This window comes from Oxyura jamaicensis, chromosome 3 (genome assembly GCF_011077185.1).
Source record: "Oxyura jamaicensis isolate SHBP4307 breed ruddy duck chromosome 3, BPBGC_Ojam_1.0, whole genome shotgun sequence".
NCBI lineage: Eukaryota > Metazoa > Chordata > Aves > Anseriformes > Anatidae > Oxyura > Oxyura jamaicensis.
Genome location: NC_048895.1, coordinates 6,274,734 through 6,290,437, shown reverse-complemented (window position 1 = coordinate 6,290,437; position 15,704 = coordinate 6,274,734). Strand labels below are relative to the sequence as shown.

General features: G+C 44.5%; 1 protein-coding gene across 2 annotated transcripts in view; it reads right to left on the bottom strand.

Annotated features, from left to right (window-relative positions):
* SNAP25 (synaptosome associated protein 25) overlaps window positions 1–15,704 on the bottom strand; it is a 62,655-nt gene that overhangs the window by 22,520 nt on the left and 24,431 nt on the right. For both annotated transcript variants that reach the window (XM_035321282.1, XM_035321281.1), the window contains exons 2-3: window positions 7,309–7,441; window positions 6,600–6,641 (exon numbers count right to left, since the gene is read on the bottom strand). In XM_035321282.1, the coding sequence (XP_035177173.1) occupies window positions 6,600–6,641; window positions 7,309–7,380 (114 nt within the window). In that variant the 5' untranslated portion in view covers window positions 7,381–7,441. The remainder of the gene's footprint in view (window positions 1–6,599; window positions 6,642–7,308; window positions 7,442–15,704) is intronic.

Here is a 15,704-nt window from a genome sequence, read left to right as displayed (position 1 = left end):
CATTGCGCCTTTCTGAATACTGGGCTTAGAAAACCTGCAGCTGGTGGTGTTATAGGTGTTGGCTTTTAGTGAGTCCAGCATAGCCAGGCTGAGGAATGCTTGATGGTTGTTAGCCCTCTGACCTTCTGTTTCTGCAGGTTTTGAGACCTGAGCAATCTGGCCTTATGCAGTTAAGCTGCCCAGTGACCTGAATGAGACCTGTGCTGAGAGAGGAACTTGGCAATTGGACCTTATGGTTTGTGTTTCGTATTAAATCCTTGCACGGAGCTAAAGAGGTGCAATTTTCTGCTACTTACTTGGCCATCAATACAATTTCATTTCATCAGGCAATACGCTGTCTCTTAAGAAAGTGACCTGTAGCTCAGCCTGCCACAGCATTAATCCTAATGTGAAAATATTAGAGTGTGCACTGAATACACTTGTCTGCATCTGAGATCTAATCCAAAGCACATTGAAGCTAATAAAAAGATGCTCACTGACAAAGACGAGAGGTGATTCAGACATCAAGTGACAATCTCTGTCCGTTCCAAGTTTTGATTAAGCATTAATTGATTTTTCACAAAAAAATAACCATGTGCAGCCAATTTGAAAAAAAAAATATATATAATCACATTTGCAAATTTAAAACAGATCCAGACTTTCCCAAAAGTTAATTTCCATTGTGGCTGATTTTTTAGATAGATCAAAACCAAACAGAGCTATTTGGCAAATGTGCTCATCATCCAGATGTCTGAGCAGGAGAGAAACACTCTGGGTATCTGACCCTTCGTGACAACAGGCCAAGCCATCTTTAGAACTCTCAATCTTTCTTCATCTAAAGGAACACAGAGGAAGAAAGGTACCAAAGAAATGTATTTGGGGCTCATGAGAGACTTCCCAAGCACAGAACGCGTTGGTGTTCCCTGCACTAAAACTACCACAGAAACTGCCCTCGGTCAGTGGGAGCAGCTGTCGGCAGACACGTGTGAACTGGTTGCTTAGAGAGCGTGTAGCAGGAGGTGACGAAAGCTGTGTTTGCAAGTTGCCAGCCCAGAAGAATATGTTTTAAAACAACTGATCATAAAACCTTGATAACAGGTTCCCAGATGAGCCCATGTCACGGCAGCGAGTGGGTGCCGGGGTTGGGATTTGTCCAGTCCAGGGGCTCAGGAAAGGTTCCCACCCACACAACATCAGTGAGATCCTACGTGGGAACCCGTACATGGGCAGAAGTAGTGAGGTCTGTGGTGTTATGAAAGTGTCTGCTAATGGTACGCTTTCCCCAGGATTAGGGTGTTTCTGTCTTCCCATGCAATGGAGGAATTAGTTAAGAACCTCCAATCCTTGCACAAGCAATCCTCCATCTAGTTTGCAGCAAATTAGGGATTCTCAGAAAATGGGATGCTTAGGATAGTTCAAGCTGGAGAGAAGAAAAGTACATCTTTGATGGGGTCCTGCAAAGTTCATGGAGCGCATGCCACATTAATCCATCTCTCAACATCCTTGTCTCTTTGGGTTCGCTTTTGACTCTCTTTCTCTTCCTGCTGCACCTGAGAGGAGAATTTGGGCTGCTGGATTTTGCCACAGTACAGCAAACATCTCACACTCCTGTTCTTTAGAAGAAAATGGCACAGCATGAACTGCTTTTGTTGAGGCATTAAACTGACAGCTCTGGAGTTCCTCTGTTTATCCATAGAACAGGTACACTGCAGATGGTAAAACATTTCATCTTTCCCACACAGCCCTTGAATGTGCTCAGCCCTGACTCTCGGAGTGAGCAGGTCAGCCTGCATATCCTCACAGACCTTGATTTCCACCGACACTGACGTGTGTTGCCAACTCTTCTGCAAAGCCTGGCGTATGCAGACCTGACAAACGTTGCTCACAGGATGACCCCTCATAGCAGGAGGCCATCACTTTTGACTTAAAAAATTAGTTACACTAGGGGAAATAGCACCATGTCTACAGACCCCATACAGCTTATGGAAGTCAATGTCCTTCGACCTTTGGGTAATGCTATGCTCTAGTGTTTGGAGAAAGGTAAACCAGCAAGGAGTACTGGTCTGGATTCAACTTCAATGTGCTTTCTGTGAAGCACACACCCAGTTTCTCCACTGGACCACAGGCTAAGCTACAGATCAGAAAGCTAGAATATACTATTTTAAAACTTTGGGCTTAATTCAGCTTTTAGATACATCATCCTAAGGCAGTGTGCTTCAGTGAAGCCAGTTTAACAGCATAATTTGGATCCCTGCTGCAGTCTTTAATATACATTATCCTCAATCTTCTGTGACAGCTTTATAAAACTTTTTTATAGTAGGGTCTCACTCAAAGCCCATTAAATTAATCTACAAGGCATTCACTGTAATTTGCCCAGCACTTTGGAGGGGAAATGCATTGCTGTATTTATTACTGTTATGTCACTGAATTTCCCAAGGAAGGGAACTGGGAAGACTTCTTCCCAATCAGGAAGGGCCCGCCAGTCCCTGCAGAAATACAGTGTGTTTCCTATCCGTGCCCATTACAAAAGGCAGCTTCTCCAACTGTGGTTAAGCCCAAGGTTTGATTTTCTTAACAATAGAAGGGAATAATGTATCAGATAGAGAACCCAAATTCTAGAAATCCCTTCCTCTGTGTTTCAGGAGGTAGCCTGAAAAACATACACACTCTCATTTATGTGAAGAACACATAAACTTCCTCTTCAATGAAGAATTTTGCTTTAATCAATATGGATTATAGAGTTTATTTTGAATAAATTAACCCAGGCAATTATAAACCAGGACAGGCTGAGACTGCTAGCAGTTCCCAGTGACACTAAAGAGGCATGTCAACACCCTAAAGACAAAAATGTGGTCAAAGAAACACTTTCAGTCATCCGTAGTAATACATTTCATCAACTCCAGCTCCAGGTTCACTGTCACCCTGTTAACACTGTAATGTCTCTCCGTGCCTGACTGAAGAGCCATGTTACTTCTCCGAGCCTATTAATTTACCCTGGGGCTCAGATCCTCAGCCAAGGCAGGTCTGCATATAACCCCCTTCAAATCTTGTGTGCCTGGTTTTCATCTAGCGCAATGTCCCTGACTCCAGTGCTATCCAGCTGGTAGACCCAGCTACACGGGGTTTCATCCTGCGTGGCAAGCACTGACACCAGAATTATGAATCACCTTCCTCTGTGTCAGATGTGTATTTCTTTGGAATTACACAGATTAAAACACTTGTCTGAGTAAAACCATTCCAATAGCTAATGATGTCAGAGGGATTTTTCAAATCAGCTTTCACAAGCTTTGGATCAAAATCTAAATTAATAGATTTTTCTAAGAATTCTTTAGTCTATAATTAAGGGGTGTTTGTGGTAGTAATTTGACTGTGGTAATAATGTCACAGGAAACTTCCCAATCACAAATGAAGGAGGTAAGTAAAATGGCATGCTGTATGTTCAGTGTCCTGTTCCGAGCAGCATCGTGACGTTATCAGACTTCCTTACTTACCACTTCAGCTCTGATATCTTACTAAACTTGACTCTAACCCCACGGTATGTAAGAGGAGAAATAGTCCTGTCTGGATTTGAATGTACAGAACAACTCTTTTGTCTGTGCTCGTTGCTAAGTGCTTTCTTGCTGGGCTTTCTGCACTACTGATCTTGTTGATATTTTTTCCCTTGCTGCGTCAGAGCTAGAAACTATCTTCTTTTCCACCCTACAATGATCATTTTTTTTAAAGGCGATGGTGGTTCCACTAGAATATGATAGTGGACTCATGCCTTTTCTCCTACTGTGTTATTTTGCATTTCGTAAGGTTGGCTCAGAGGTTAAAAGCTTGAACAAGAAAATAATGAGAAAGTCAGCTACAAACTGTGCTGTAGTCTTACTTCTCCTGCTTAATTTATTTTTATTTTATGTTTTGATGGAAACATTGCACAGCAATGTAAGGAAATGCAGGTATTTATGGCAGTGAGTAGTGAGTAGTTCCAATGCCATTGGTTAATGTGGATGTAGCTTTGTGTTGCATGGGTATGCCGAGCACCATAGAGCAAACTGATTTTTGTAATATGCCATCCCAGTACGTAGCTGCCCTCAGGCAAGGCAGTGGCCACTTTACAATGTCCACTCACCACTTCTGGCTTCTCCTGTTGTGCTAGGGCTGAAACAATCATCTCCTTGCAAAGCTCGGTTATAAAAATAAGCTGCAGTAACAGATTTGGTCCTTCAGCAAGGAGAACAGCTCCATTTTCCTCACTGACATTTCCTGCAAACAGCAGCAGGGCTTAGTCTTCAGACTCGGCTAAGTCTTCTGGGGCAAGGAGGGCCCAGGAGGCCCTTTGTGGACATCGGTTTTGTCCCTCACGCTCTGGCCTCATTTCAGCATTGCACTGCTATAGGCTTTCCCTGAGCAGACAGCACTCCTCTGTCTCTAGAGCGGAGCCAGGTCAGGCTGTTTATCCTGTATTTCCCTAGCATCTAGCAGAGTGGAGCCAACCATGACAGGAATCCATATATATGTATATAGGAATAATGCTTAAACGTGGGAGCATGCTCTTCCTGGTTAAGGAGTACTGGATTTGTTTTATCAAGAGAATAAAGTAAAAAGCATTCTTTCATTGAGGAAGAATATTTCCTATCTCTACTCACTAGACAGGTTCTGCTAAGCAAGTGAGTCTAATCAGATTTCTTTTTTTTTTCTTTTTTTTTCTTTTTTTTTGTCTATTATATCAGAGAAACACAAGTTCAATTTCAAAGACACTCACCACTTGTCTTTTTAGTCTAAAATCTTTCACTCCCTAGCTGCTGCATGCTTTGTAAAGTACCTAGAAAATGGGGTCAGAGTAATCAACCAGCTGTTCAGAGCACAGGAGAATTTTAAAGGACTTTTGTAGCCACATTACTGAAAATAATATTCAGCTCATTGTAAATGAATTCCCTTGACTACTCATGGCTAGTTTTAGAAACTTCTGTATTTGCACAGGAAGATACTGTAGCATCTGAATAAAAGCCAGGTCCAGAGAGATGCCGTGCTCTTCCAAGAAGCACTAGAGTCTTACATAAATTCATTGGTAAATGCAGCAGTCCCAGTTCTCCTCCCACTTTGCCATTTGCTGTGATTTAATACTAAAATTCCAGTGGCATTCACAATATGCTTGTTCAATATGTTAGGAAAACTCAAGCAGTGCATAGGTCACACAAATACAGCTTGGGAGAGACAGGGCTGATATTTACCGATGCCTCGGCCCTGGGCAAATCACTTCCCTTTCCTGTGCCTCTTTTTCTTCCCACTCATCATCTGCGTTGTCTATTTCGATCGCAGGCATTTTGGGGCAGGGGGCTCTCCTGCCTTGTGTTTGTGGAGGTACACGTGTAAGACTTGTGCATGTCAGTGAAGTGATTTAAAGCAGGAGCTGCGTCCAGCCGGGAGGTGACATGAAGCGAAGGTTAGAAATGGCACGTCCAGGGAGTTGAGCAGAGAAAATGGGCAGATTGCTCGCAAGACAAGAGCGTGCTTTAGCTGCAAGGGGCCCAGGTCCAAAGTGTTTGTGGCGGAGAAGCGATGCTGACTATGCTCAATGACCCATCTGCTCGTCTATCTGTACACAGAAATTTAATTTTGTCTCCACTGGACTCCATTGATCTCCACAGTCCTGATTGATTTTGAGGCCGTGAAGCCTACGGCTGGGCTTGTGCTTGTTCCTGGACATGGGACCTGATGTCATGTTCTGCCCGTTGTCTCTGCTGGAGACTCCTCCAGTTGTCAGGAGTACCGGGACTGTCAGTACTGATGACCCTGATTAAAAACGTCACCTGTTCCAGAGCCACAGCTCGCACAGTGTCTGGAAATAACACGGCCTGTCAGGCAGGAGTGAAGTTTTCCACCACCTGATGCCTGATCGCTCTAACCTGAACCGAGTTTGGTAGCACCCGGCTTTTAAAGCCCTTTGTTACGAAGAGGGTGAAATGAGGGCAAATTGCTTTTTCCTTCTGGGGGTGACCCCTGCAGGAGGGTGTTGGCTGTGTTAGCCGTGGGGGCTGAGCCCAAGTCCCCTTCCCCTGCACCGTGGAAACAGAGAACTTCCTTCTCCAGAGCTGTCGATCTAGGATATCTCATAAGCCTTGAATCCCTAATAAATGTTTCAGAGATGCGTAAAGTGGCACTTAATGCTGTGGTGACCGATGCTCTATAAATAGCTGCAAGTGGTTTTGTAGAGGGAGGTATCAAAGAGGACAGGGCAAAGAGGCAGAGGGCCTTTCTCACCTTCCCTGCTTGCAGCGACATGGCAAGGACATCAGGGCAGTGCCAACACGAGGCTCCAGGAGCTCTGCAGCAAACTCAGCTTTTTGTCCCTCACTCCAGGTCACCTTCAGAAGCTGTTTCCTTGCCTTATCTTGAGCAGCCTGGCTCAATGGATACTCAGACATGGGCAAAACATTGTGCCTCAGCAGCTGGGCAGCTGAGGCACGGTGTCTCAAATGACCCTCGTGCCTGGGGAAGGATGAGGGATGGAGTGGTACAAAAAGCCATAGCCATGCCCTAGCAACGTGAGTAAAAGGAAAAAAGAACCTCCCGATGTGTCAGATTCTCCATCGCTTTTGCTCGCAACAGAAGCTCAAATAAAATGCAGTCCTTACCTCTTCAACAAGCTGCAGCATTCGGCGGGTGCTCTCAAGAGACTGGAAAAAAAAAAAAAAAAAAAACAGGAAAAGCCACTTAGATGTGGCAAGACACAGTTTCCCTCACTAATGTGCAGGCTCATGCTGACAGCATGTTTCTCCTATGCTCTTTGCCTTCCCCCTAAATCAGGCCATCAGCGGGTGATGGTGATCTCCTCACCCTCAGCCCCCAGGAGGGCTCACAATGCAGCACTTCCCACCGCATCCCGGGGCAGCTGGGGGCTATAACGTGTGCGCTCCCCTCGCCTGCACGGTGCAGTGGTGGTGCTGGGAACAGCTGGTGTTCCACTTTAGAAACACGGTCTGCAGTGTTCAGCTACTTTTCAGTCACCTAATTGGTAACATTTAATATTGCATAGGTTTGGCAGATTGAAGGAATCCTCAGACAATATTATATTGCTGCTTTTTGCTCTAAGGTCAGTCAAACTGATGCACGTCCTAGTACCCGAACCAAACTCGCGATCAATAAATATCTTAATCTAGACTACTTAATCTGGACCAAACACGACGTTAAGTTGTTTCATCTCTTTTCCAGTTCTGCTTTCCACATAAAGCTGACGGAAAACAGAATCAGTCCCAGAACTCCTCTGCCAGACCAGCTCCTGTTCCTGGCCCTGCCTGTCACCCACACCCAGCCCCAGGGTTCCTGCTTAGCTCTCGGCCTCACTTCATCGGCAAGCTGGTCGGCACGCCGCTGCATCTCTTCCAGCTCATTGCGCATATCCGCGTCTTCCGCCATTTTAGCTGTGGGTGTTTGTGGAAGCTGCAGATCAAGGAGTTGTACTCAGCTGCCTGCGAGCCTGGAAGACAGCGAAAATGGAAAGAAACAGTGTGGTTAAGCTCCCTGAAGCATCGAGATGTGCTTAAATGTCAGTCCCCCAGAAGTGCTTTTATTACGAGTGCCCTCACCCAAACTCTTTCGTTCTGGATAGTCATTCCTATGCGGCACAGAGCACACAGGATTTGTCAAGGTGGTGCTTTACTCCTGTGCTATTAATTGCTCTTGAGGAACAAGGATCTATTCTTACCACGTTCGCTGAGGAAAAATGAATCCTTCTTTTTTCCTTAATGATTCAAAAGCTATACACATCACATCTGGAGATTCAGGGGGCACTGTTTGGTACCAGAAGTGGGCTTCAGACCCATTTATTCTTCTGTAGAATTAAAAGCCTTAATTTGAAGGAGGTCAAGGTCAAGCCTATGCTGCTTGCATCCTATATTTCAACTGCATTGCTTGGAGGGCTGGACACTCAGATAATTTATCGCCAGTGAAATTAAAGACAATGAAACTGCAGATTTTTATCAGCTAATGACTTGTCCAGGACACTCTAGTCCAGACTCTGAAATAATATTTACAGCTGGATCGGGTGAAGTTATCTATCTGAGCGAATCCTTCATTTCAGGTGAAAAGCCTCCAGGACTTATCTGGTGTTGTCAACGCCACGGAGCTCGTCCTAACCCAAGATGAGGATGCAGCCCACTAATCTTCATTTGGTTAGGGTTTCTTTTTTGTTATAAATTCGAGCTAGCTCTGATTACTGAGCATGACTTGATTAAGAAAGGCGGGTCCTCCTACCATCTGTCAGGTCTTTATAACCACAACACTGGCTTATTTCTCTGCTCGACTCAAGCATGCCACATTGCAAATTACTGCTCACTGAATGTTACATTTGTTCGTTGCAGAAAAACCTAATCCCAGGTGCAGAGGAGGTGGGGAAGTTGTGGGGGACTGAGAATAAACAGCCATAAAGCACATGCCATCATGATCAATTACAGAAAGAGGACAAAAGCAGCCCCTTTCAGTAAAGCTGCTGTAGGAAAGCAAAATCCCAGGGGCTATTTTCTGTCCTGTCTTTGTGATATGTGTAGCCTTTATAAAACAAGATGAGCCAGGGCAGAGTTTGGCTGTAAAATTTTAATAATAACCCTTTTTAAAAACAAATTATTTTCTATCTGAGATGAATCCACTTACTGCTTTGACAGCACTTTCCAGCAGCACAACAGGAGTATGAGCTGAACAGGTACAGCTGGGTGGAAGGGATATTTCCTGGATCGCACCCTGTTTGCTTAGAAAGGAGTAAGGAAAGCCAACCACACCTTGCATTTCTTCTGCAGCTCCAGCAACAAATTTACTGCTTTTCTTATCTACGAAGGAATATGTGACCTTCATGCTTTCACATTAGTCCTGCCCTCACTCGTGGCTGCTTTTCTTCTTTGAAGCTACAGCAGGAAGAAATCCATCTCAGAGAGCCAGCCCTGAAGCTACTGGCACAGCATCCTACTTTCATCACTGAGCGCATCGCTACGTCCTTGTCAGAGGGAGGCTGACATTCTGTGAAGGGTCACACAATGTTTAGGAGCCCAAATATACGCTGGAAAAGAAGCCCACTCTGTTCTGCCAGCTGCACGGTCACAGTGGTGTGAAGGACCAAGCTTAAGCAACTCATCTGCAGCCCCGGATGATGCTAATGTGCAGCTTATTTTCATGGCTAATATTCAGACTGATATCAGGCACTTCAAGGATGCTCACAAACAGCGATAAATAAGCTTTGCAAAACTGTCACACTCTGAGGATTAGGATGAAAAATTGAATCAGGAATTGGTCTCCTCCTGAAGGGCACGTGAAAGAGTGGGTAGGTTCTCAAGGCCACCCCAACCTTCCAACCCCACTGCTGCACGCACATAACTTTTTGTGGCACATCATGCAGCTTCACGAAGAAGCTGCTCCTGATCAGCAAATGGAGCCGGCTTGGCTGGGATAAAAATAAGTTATTTTGATAAAGGACCACTGTCCAAACTCCTGTCCCACCTGGCACAGGCTGGCACTAGAGCGGTCACTGCTTCACAAATAGTGTTGTTGTTTTTTTTTTTTTCCCAGAGCGAGGCAAAACTCAGCATTAACGTATCTGACACAGTAATAAAATATTCTCCTCTGCCTGGATCCCTCGCTACACTTGTGCTGGCAGAAGAGCAGCATTGATCTTTAGCAAAAGTCATAAAAATTTAGACATGATTTTGGAGCTGATCTAATTGGTGTATACATCTCACGGTGAGGAGCAGAAAACTGGTCCTGGTTTATGTCTATTTGGTAGTGTTTTCCTCACTGTAAACAGGGGATTTGGTTCAGTCTCTAAGCATATCCCATGTGAGCTCAATGATTACAGACTTGTAAGCAAGTGAAGGTGAGATGAGTGCTTCTCCTGACAATAGCTAATAATGCTGGCTGCTTGTCAGTCACCACAGATAGTAAAAAATGTGCAGAAAACTCAGTTCTCAAGTAGATTCCAGCCTGACTTCTGATCTTTTACTTATTCAATTCTGATCACAAGCCAGCAAAGGTGTTGGGTGGTGCAAAAAAGTAACAACAAGGGGAAACTTCTTGATTTTTCTTTGGAGTTTTCCTTTTTGGTTAATTAGAAGCATCAGTTGACATTTTAGTGACAGATGCATCCTTTTTTTTTGCATCAAACTGAAAAAAATGTCAGAGGTTGTAACCAGAGAGATGCTCCGTAGCAAGTGATTGAACATGACAGGTTTATTGAGCTTGTTTGGTATTTGTAAAGCACTTAGAATGGATTGGGAAACAGCAACAAGCATTCTTCCAGACAAGTCATTTTACATCAAGTTTTAGTCATAAACAAAAGTACCCTGCAGCAGTGCTGGTTCAACTTTACTTAATAGAAAACCATGCTCAAGAATCAATAAAGGTTACTCATTTGCAGGCAGTATGATAAACTGCATATATGTTGCAGGTGGCTAGGAATGGGTTTAATTTTTTTTTCAGATTTTGCAGTTCTAAAGGTGGACTAGGACAGATTAGAGATAAGAAAAGCCCCATGTATGCTTAAATTCAGTTCCAGCTTCATGAAATTCCAGCAACAAACCCTGCTATCTATAAAGTCCCATAGAGAACATATTTGTATGTTCTAAAGGGAATTACATCACTACAGTACAAATTAGGTGTTCCCTCTGTGATGTTTTTTTAAAAAATGTGGGGCCTCTATGTGGTCCTCTTGATTTATTAGAACATTGAAACCAACGGATGACAGGAATGGCCAAGCAAAGGTGAGCAGCAGTGGGGCTGCGCTCACTGACTGCCGGACGAGCTTTCAAAAGCGTGAAGTAGTGGTCTGTGTTTGGCCCACTCAAACCCACTGCTGTTTTAGTAAAATGGGAACTGACCAAAGATTCTACCAGGCACCTCAGGGAATAAATTCCTTGTGGTATTTTGCGTTCTGTTCTCATTCAAGCTGATTTGAATCAAGTATCAAAGCCTATAATGATTTAAAAACCTCAATATGACTGGGCATAACCTCTCCTAAACACGCTCTTTACTTTCAATAAATTACATTTTGTCTATGGTTACTGCAGAGGTGACAGGTCAGCAAAACAAAGTTGTGATGTACCATGTTAAGGTGCTTAGATCTTAAACTTCGATAAAAAAAAGTTGCTACAGAAGTTAGAGCCACTTGCATGCACTCAGTCGAATTGTGTTTATACTTGCAGTAATTGTATACGCAGATGCGGTTGCAAAATTTCACAAGGATCTTGGTCTCTTTCAGAAAAGAGAAACCCTCTGGGTTCACAGACAAACATACATAATGCTCTCTTAAAAGACAGATGGCCAAATGTTGTTACAAAAAATGTCATGTGCCAAGCCAAGGGAACGGGGAAACTCACATCAAATTCCCTGTGAGCCAGTCTTGTGTGTTACACCAGGGCTGGCAGAGGAGCACAACAGGAGACTAAGGGTTACAGAAAAACGTAAAGAGAGACTGGCTCATGGAAGCACATTGCCTATTATACCTTGAATTCTACATCTGCTAGTTTAGTAGTGCTCAGGTGCAATAAAGAATCTCATAGCCAGAACATTGTATATCCTTACGGAATCATGGTGAAGTCTGAGAGAGACCTACATACATCCCCAGAGGGAGAGAGAGACAATGAGTGACCTTTGAAAGCAAATATTTGCTTCACAGTGATATAAACACTTCAGTGCAATAAATACAGGAAAATGAAAATGCTGCAATTTACTGTGGTGAAGGCAACGCTGCAATAAAGTGTTCTTTTTTAAGCACTCTCCTTGTTATTAAAGGACACATCTATTCTTCCCATGGATATTTGTAGCCAGGGGATGACTGCATTGGCGTATTCTACTAAAAAAGTCAGAGGCAGTCAATACCCCAATTTATGCTTCTTTCTTGTAAGACTGAAAGAAATTACCACAGTGCTGTGGCATTAGCAGAGCTGCAGAAAAGCCGGAGAGAGATGTTGGTCATCAAGCATCCTAGGAAGGATGTTGAGTTATTAAAAGCTGGATGCCTGCGTTACAGCTATTCCCCTTTCAGTTTTAATCTGGTCGTTGGCAGAAGGAGAAGCACACACTGCCAAAGGGAGAGACGAAGTTCAGCTGTGGATAAAAGGGGTCATCCTTTCTCCCCAGGGCTGCCTTGCAGCTACTCAGGAGACTCCCTGGGTCCTGCACAAGACAGGTTCAGCCACAGGACATGGCCAGGAGCAAGGCAGCTTTGGGGATTTATAGGATCCTCCTCTCAAGGCACCCATCCTCTTCCCTGCTCAGCTGCCGGCACTTTGGTCGTGCCTTTCACCGCCTCCTCCAGCCTTCCCTAGATGGGCTGGCTCTTTGCAGCTAGCTTATAAGAAATGTCCCAGCATTAACCACGAAGCTCAGTCTAGACCAGGAAGTGCCTGCTAACACCAGTAGGGAACGAAGTAACATCAGAAGTGCAAATATGCTGTGGAAAGACATGTAAATACCAATACCTGTGCGTGTTGCTGACGGTTCCCCCGAAACTATGTTGGGGATACAGTGTTGAAAGGCAGCTTCCAGCAAAAAGCCCTTACTCAGTCTGACAAACAACAGGTGGTGAGAAATTATTTGGGTTGGGAGCTTATTTGGGTTGGGAGCATTGCTTTTATAGATCGTGGGCTTTCAGAAATGTCCCTTACAAGCTCTAATTCTTCTGGGTTTTGACTTCTGTCATCTCCATTTCACCCAGAGCTCCCCACAATTAATACTGTCTGTAACAGAAATATTTCCTGCATTTGCTCTTATTGTATTTTAATTGATCTGAAAGCACTTGAAGAACAAATCAGCTACTTTTGCAATGAGGAATCCTATTTAAAGATGTTATGCTGTTGTATGAAACACGGCAATGAAAAATTACTCTGTTGTTTGGATTTTAATTTTAAATAGCTCCGAAATAAAATCTTGAGGAAAACCTGCTTTTTGCACCCCCTCTGCAGGACAGCCTAATGCCTGGGTCTAAGTTACCCCAAGAGTTTCAGCAGAGTTACCATTTCCAAAGAAACACCTTTGTAACGTCTGTGCTGCCTGTTAAGTCACCGAGCAGCCTCTGCCTGGGGGTACGTCAAGGTCCCATCTCCCTCCTGGTGCTCTCGCACAGCAGCTTGCTTACTGGCCTTTGGCACAGCTCCACCACCCAGCTAACAGTGTGGTGACAGCCTTTTCCTCTGTTTTTCGCTGCTTATTCAGGAGAGAATAATGCCTACTGGCGAGGGCTTGACAGGGAGTGACTTTGGAAAAGACAGGCACTGAGATCTTGAACATTTGAATTCAGGAGAAACCAGCAATTCCTAGTTTGTCACTGTCTTCCTGCATCGCTTTAGACAACTTATTTTACTCTCAGGGCTTGCTTGCGTTGCCTAAAGACACGTCTATGGAGCTATGTCAGATGCTCTAGGTGTTTGGTTGCCTGCTGCTGGCTGTATCTGTCAGCCTCATGCAGATGTCTTGGATGCCCTCTGATGGGACTGCTTGTCCGTGTTTAACAACGGAATCTGTCTCCCATCTACAGCATCCTTCCTACCATGTCTTTTTGTTTTTTCTTTCTTTTTTTTTTTTAGCTATGGAATTGCAGGTGTTTTAGGGCACAGACCAGCACTCAGTTTAGGGATGTTTGTGCTACCAGACGAGGGGTTTGGTGTAAATGCTACCAAGCGTGATGTGCACCGCTGTGTCAGAGCTTGCATCTAGCTGTAGCAAGAACACCCCTGTCAAAGGCCAAGCTGAGGATGTTGAAGTATAATTAGACAAAATTGTGATTTCTGACTATTGGCTGAATGTGTTGGAAAACCTAACTGGAAAGCAGTTTTCCTATGGGCTTTTGTTGCTGTAATGTCAAAAAGCCCAATAAAACGATCTGTTAGTGCGCATGCAGCTACGCACCGTAAATGCGCTACCAGGGGAATCACTTTCCGGTAAACGTGGGCACCCCTGTCCCTGGCAAACCCTGATCATTGGTGGGTAAACGAGCGTGACTGCGCACGTACACGGTTGCAGTGCGGCAGACAAGCTGTGTTGACACAGCCGCTCCATGCCTCCAGTTTCTGCAGACTGGGAGGTTATGAGCAATACATCCCACACTTCCCCCAGGCGCTGCAACCAGCAGCAACGGCAGGTGGAAAAAGTTGCCGTTGAGATCTCGGAGAATACCAGGAGGTCATAAAAGAAGTGCCTGGAGCCACCCTATCCCCACACAAAGCAAGGCATTGTTGTCCTGTCAGTTGTCAGACAACACTGCTGTTTTATACAGCTCCAGCATGTGCATGTTGCTTTATCAGGTTCCTGCACAGAAAAAAAAAAATATTGAAATACCCCAGAGCAGCCATTTTGTAACAATTTCACTTCAGAGAAATAATAACTTGACTTTTTACCCGTTTTACTGCTAACAAATCACTTTAGAAAATAAACTTTGCAAGGTGTTATCTCTCTGCTGTCATTTCCAGAGCTATGTACCCACACATTTTCTTTCTCTTTTTTTTTTTTTTCTTTCGAACAGCAACAGAAAAACATCGCAGGCAAAAACATTTATTCTTTCCATTTGGGAGAGCAACCACTCAGAGTGGTGGAGGTTGAAGAGAGAAATCCTCACACCAGGAGTGGGCATCGCATCTGGAGGGAGCTGCTGGCGGTGCAGAGGACACTGAACAGAGACCTGGACTGAACAGGCTGCAGTGAGTCTAATTCCCTGCTCTCGCAGGTGACTGCATCATAAAGCTTCATTCATAATTTAGCAATGTCCCATGATTCCCAAAGTTTGTTGTGTTCTCACTAGTCCTGCTAGGAGGCCAGACTCTGTTCTGTTAGTCCTTCCTTGGCAGATGGACTGTTTGTTGCCCTGACCATCCTGGGAGTTGCTGGTTCCAGTTTGAATTAGTCATCTCTGGAAATGGGTGGCCAGCACTTCACAGGGTTTTAAATGGGGACATGAGCATCGCTCAAAGGGCTTAGTGCTTCCCCTTCCCTCCAGGAGATACTTGCTCCAAAATACCCTCCAACCTCACTTGCCGTTGCACAGCTGGATCTTGCTGGTGGCTCAGGACAAGAAATCCAGGTATTAGTAGAGAGGATTAAAGAAAATGTCTTGATTCCTAACAAAGCTATTTACATTCTGCAGCTGGAATCCGTGAGAAAAATAAAAGGAATCTGCTCAGCTGCAGGATGAGATTTCCAACTCTGTCATGATTTTCAGTGGAACTGACACCCTAAATTTGCTCAGGTGCTCCTCAAAGTACTCACCCTCGCTGCAGCAATGACAAGCAGCCAGTCTCTCTTCCGTTTGATTATAGTCCAACCTGGATTTCTCTATGCTACTCCTAAGCTACTAAATCTGATTAATGGCCAATTTTAGAAGCTAGGGGTGACAGTCACGCCCCATTTCAAGTTGGAGGAAGTTTCACTGCTGCCATGAGCAGGGTCGGGCTTGCAGGTGGGGCTACCAGCTGGCAGCGTGCTGCTAGATCCCAGGAGCATACAGAGGGTGAACAGCACAGCATGTGCACGTGGGGCTGTGTGCAAACATCACACTGCTGTGTCTGGAGTCCTAAATGCTTCTGAGCCAGATTTTCCTGAGACTTTACCTGTCCCCTCTTATTTCTCTTTGAGAGGTATCAGGTAGGTATATAGATCAATAGATGAAACATATATAAATGTATAGAATTGAATTATTGCAAGACATTTACTGAAAGATTCAGGAGACAGTGAGAAGCAGGAAAATTCTGTGGCAGATTTTCCTGGGG